The following is a 5,364-nucleotide window of genomic DNA, read 5'->3' on the forward strand; positions in this document are numbered from 1 at the left end:
TGTAGCAGGCTAAATGGGTCAGGCTATCTTCTATTGCTTATAAAAATGTAGTCTTACATCAAACAGCTGTCCTGATAGTACCAACCAAATACATTGAAGAGTAGTTCAGTCCTTTAAGTTTTTTGAAACTAATCCTTGCCACATTGCAAGCAGCCTTTATAAATCCCGAACTGAATTTATTTGTGGGGAACTACTTAAGGGCCCATATTGTATTGGAAGTGTTGAAAGAATTTCCAGCTGAGGGAAAAGAAAATGATTAAAATTTAAATCCTGAATTATGTGTTAAATTATGTGCTACACAATATTACAGGACAAGTAATGAGCTGTGTTCTTAGACCAATGTATGTAGCACTTCAATCTATGCGACCACTCATAAAAACTGTTCACACATTTCACAAAAATGTGATACAAACTTCAAATTCTTCTTCAGTTACTTTTGCATGAAATTCCATCCACTGTGTAACAGCTTTGAGCATTGTAGTATTAGCAACACATTGGTGACAGAAATGAGCTACAGAAGGAAACCTCTGACCTGCTGTAGCCATGTTTGCTTTGCTGGCTAAAGATGCGTTTCTGCAAGGATGGGTTCTTGTTTCTTCACAGTGACTCACTCGCTAGCTTCAGCAAAGTTTCATGAGATTCATTCACAGAAATAATCCTTTAAGTTCTGACATTCGCTTGAGGTGGGGAGAGACAAAATAACTAAAAAAGAACAGACGCCAAAGGAGAGAGAAGGCTGCGCAGCTTGGAGAGTACCAAGCTGGGCTCCATCCTGTCTCATGCTCACAGCACTGCCAAATTCTGCACCAACAGGCTCACCACTCCATAGGCACAAGCAAACCAAAAGCACCCCAGTGCCAGCCAAGGTAGAGCTGTTTCCAGTTCTTTCCATTCTGGATGGTGAATGAGAAGAGATTTTGGGGTATACAGGACTCAGAGTTACAAACGGCTTTTTATTACTAGAACCAAGCACATTTGGCCTGGAGTCACTAAAGCTGGCCCAAAGAAGCTTCTTTGTAGTGTTTTTATGACTGCTTGCTCTGCATATGAGTCTATTATGCTGATGACACGTAATTCTAGTCTAAAAAACTTGTTAGAACTTAGTTGCAAATTTGTATCAAGATCTGCTAACCCTGGGAGGCTTAAAACCAGAAAATTTAAGTTTAAAAAAATAATAAAAAAAAAGGAAACGGTATGCGCACCCACTCACTCTGAGACTCTGACTTTTGTTCAGGATTCTCCTTCAAGCAAGACAACAACCTGTTGGGTACCATGCTACCTCCCACAGCATTTCCATGATACCATTTGATATGAAAAAACTTACTAATATATTGCTTCTTAAGACAGATATTAAAGGGAACAAAAGATGCTTGCTTTCCTCTGATTCTCTTGGGATGCAGAGAATTTGAATAAACAGTTAAAGCAATTTCCATACTCTTTTATCTAGACTCTGGACTGCATGTATCCTTTCAGTCAGAGAATTACTTCTACTGAAGACTGAATCTTCTTCTGATGAATCACAGAAGTCAGGTAAGACATGCATGCTATTTTGTTCATTTCCATCAGGATGCTTGGCATAGGAAAATCCTGATTTAAGTGCCTGAGAAAAAACTTCAAACCATTCTATCACTCCATTTCTGAACAACATGCATGGAAGCTACATGATCTGTATTTAAAATGCAGTTTCACACAAAAAACTTGAACAATTGCTTATTGTGGAGGAAGGGAGAAGACATTTTATTTGAGCCTGGCTTCCAAGAGATGCTAACAGCAGTTCAGTTTGCCATCAATTATGGAACTATTCCAACAATAGATTTGACCGAAGTGCTTTAGCAGCCTGATAGCCCAATTGCTTCTGATGTAACAGCTTTGCAGGGATCTTCTTTGAACTAGGAATCTGGAAAAGCATGTCTTCCAGTGTGCACATGGTTATCCGTCCTGAAGCTTTTAGTTTCATATAAATATCTCCTAATTTGGCAGAAAGGTCAGGGTTTTCTTCCATCTTTTCCCTGACGGTAGCCAGCTAAGGCGGAGAAAATGACAGACTGTTACTGTTCAGCAAGTGAAGATCTCATTCAACCATCATATTGAAGCAAGCACTCAAACTAAAAAAAATGTACACCACATAAGATATGTGGCTACTGCCAATGACTCATAAGAAGACGATTTCAAACAGCACACATTCTACATCCCCAGACAATGGTGGAAATGCACTAGATACCTATTAGAGAGAGTTTATTAGATTTAAAACTTCCTCAAAGTAGTACAGCCCTAGTACAGACTAACATAATTATTTTCTATTTAAAACCAGGAAATGTAATTGCTTCCTGGATTCTACTTTCCAGATCAGCACAATTCTAATTACTATTATGATCACACTAAATGTACAGTCCAGTACAAATCAATAAAGATAGATTATAGAATACTGAGAAGTTCTGTATGACACATACAGAGCATGAGCTCAAGTATAAGTAAATATCTTAAAAACTGTTATTGATCAGTAACCTTTGGGGGAAGGAATGGATTAGAACTAATGCTTAGTCTTCCTAGGGACTGTTACAAATTTGCCAGACAAAACCAAAATACAACATTGACACATACATCATTAATTGCAATGAATTTACAAAATGAACTGCTGCTTAAAAATATTTCTTTTCAACTTAGCAGTTAATATACATGAACAATATTTTGAAAGGTATGGCCCCCTTCTACCTCGTATTTGTTATTTTACGTATCAGTTATTCATTTTAATAGGCAGCAGTGAAATGCTAAGTACTTAATTATTAACATAGTTTTCAAATATCTTGTTCCATAGACATGTTCAAAATGAATACACTAGTAAGTTTCAGGAAAAGCAGTATCAATGTTGTCAAGCTGATAGGGGTACATATGTGTTCTGAAGGAAGTCTTCTTGGTGAGCAATACTGGAAAAGCTACAGCTATTTTTTACAGTAAAATAGAAAAAGCTATTATTTCCCCTATCACACTTCTCTGTATCAGCAGGTCTTTGCAAATATTACCAACCTAACAGTATCACTGTGATCAGAACTCTATTCTCATTTTTACATCAAATGAAAATAGCATAGAAGGCAAGGGATTAAATTATTTAATGCCGCTAGGGAATGCTTCGTCTACATTCAGATGAAATTTGAGCTTCTAAGAGTGAAGTCACAATAAAAAAAGGGAAGTGGACAGCCAAGTGCTTTGTCCAACAGTACAGAAAGCCAGCCAGCTGCTTTGGCATCTGAATGTATCAGAACCTTAACAACTTTTATTGGGTGAACTCAGGACCTGAAGTTCTGTAGCCAAACCACCATCACCATGTCTCAGCCAAGCACTGTGGACCTCCTCTCATTACTTTATACTTACCACCTGCTCACAAAACTCAATTTTTTTCACAAAGGGAGGAGTATCTTCTTCCACTGCTGCCTCTAAGATCTTTATCACTTCTTCTAGCGAACCAGATCTGAGCTGGACAAGAACCTTAAAAATAAAATAAAACCACACTACACAAAGTACTTATCAACAGAATGCAAATCTTAAAAAAAAGTGTTTGAGAAAGACATGAAGCAAAGCAGGGCAAAATACATTTCCAGATGCTGTGCTGATAAAAATCCATTAATCATGAAGAAAGCAGAAGGCTGGTTTTTCTTTCACAGCTGGGACCTGGAAAAGGGTAAGCCTGGAGGCAGAGCTCCTCTGATGGAGCTGCATAAGCTGTTCTTGAATAAAGTGGTTTTTTCCATAGCTTAGAGAGGTCACTTACAGAGACATGCAGTAGACCTTCTCTCAGGTTGTAGACCATGCAATTAAAGAAAAAAATTGTTGTATGCACATACGTGGCAAAAGTTCACTGGGTTGAAGAAGGCCTGAAGTGGGCAGAACACAGCTAAGGAAGGTATTTACTTGGAGTTGTGGTTTTAAAAATCTCTTGTAGCAAGAACGAAAAAATGTCACAATGTCATAATCATGGGTCTATACTCACAGATGTAGGACTGGTCTACTTTCCATTCCTACCTATGATAGGAAGCAATTTTAAAAATGGGGGGAGGGTGTTAACAATTCAGAATGTAACTCATCCAACTGACAGAAATTGCCTGTTGGCTCAAAAACAAGCTCAGCAACAGTACTGATAAATGCCTGTGCGACTAAGTAGCTAGCCTTCTGTTGCTCTGCACATGGGAGTTTTTTGTCCAGTATAGCATACTTCTTTGAAAGACTCTAATGCAAAGCAAGCATACTTACTTTAAGATTATTGTATAGCTTGTTCTCTGTTTTCAAGATCTGGGAACAATAAAATTTGGCTTGCGCTACATCATTCTAGGAAGGAATTATAAATTATAAAAATATACAGTTAAACATGTGTGGCACGCAAGAAAAACATAGTCTTTCACAACTTTTCAATGAATCATAAACCAGCATCAACAGAGAACCCCTTCACCAAGACCCATAGACTCCAAACAGCATCCAGCCCGTGAGAGGAACACCCCACGCTGGAGTTCCCATGTCATCTGGCTCTTTAGCACATCAGACAGTACTTCCTGCCTCAGATCAGCAAGGAAAGGATGCATGTAACCAACACTGAGCATGACAGCACCTAAAAGATTTAAGATCTAAACACTCATACTCAGTTTGGCACATGTCAGAGTACTTAAATCAAGTGCAGCATATGTTAATGTGGGTATTTATTTCACCCAGCAATTTTAATCTTTTGGGACATACACATTTACAGTACTGTATCTATGCCATCAAGTGATTTTATAGACACCAGATGTTACACTGACATTTACTAGAACAACCACTGTTACCTGCGATCAAGAAACATCTTACTCACAGCAAGACAAACTGTCAGTGATCATACAGTTTAAGGAACAGTTAATGAGGAGCATTATTCTGTTTTCAAAACAAGAGCTTTTAACTGATTTTTACATAAAGCAACAGCATCAAGAATATTTCATGTTGTTCAGAGACAGAGTTTTTATTTTTTAACCTCAATGCCAATGAGAAGCCCTATCATGCCATCATGCACACGATTAAATTACTTTCAATGATGCTACTGTTCAGTGTCTCTGTTCACAGAGACAGTGCAAAAAGGACCAGAGTGCATAAAAAAATCTTAACAATTCTACATTGGTTCAAATCCATGAACAAGATCAAATAGGTAGCTCTTACAGTACCTCTGACTTCTGTTTAGACATGAAACAGAGGAGGTTCAGCATTTCCTCATGCTGTATACACAAATAAATGGCAGATGAAATACTAGACTTTAGAAATTCCTAACTGTTATTCTCCTGCTCTATCTTTCACCTTACTGTCTCAGAGCCTCCTTGTATCAGTGAAACCCCCCCCCCCCCAAAAAAAAGG

General features: G+C 38.0%; 1 protein-coding gene across 1 annotated transcript in view; it reads right to left on the reverse strand.

Moving 5' to 3' along the window:
- Window positions 1–933: 933 nt before the first annotated feature.
- Window positions 934–5,364, reverse strand: part of PTCD2 (pentatricopeptide repeat domain 2) — a 17,264-nt gene continuing 12,833 nt past the window's right edge. Inside the window, exons 8-10 of the mRNA XM_014965051.1 lie at window positions 4,246–4,320; window positions 3,370–3,483; window positions 934–2,023 (exon numbers count right to left, since the gene is read on the reverse strand). Coding sequence (XP_014820537.1) covers window positions 1,799–2,023; window positions 3,370–3,483; window positions 4,246–4,320 — 414 coding nt within the window. The 3' untranslated portion in view covers window positions 934–1,798. The remainder of the gene's footprint in view (window positions 2,024–3,369; window positions 3,484–4,245; window positions 4,321–5,364) is intronic.

The sequence above is a fragment of the Calidris pugnax genome, unplaced genomic scaffold (genome assembly GCF_001431845.1).
Source record: "Calidris pugnax isolate Ruff unplaced genomic scaffold, ASM143184v1 scaffold273, whole genome shotgun sequence".
Lineage (NCBI taxonomy): Eukaryota > Metazoa > Chordata > Aves > Charadriiformes > Scolopacidae > Calidris > Calidris pugnax.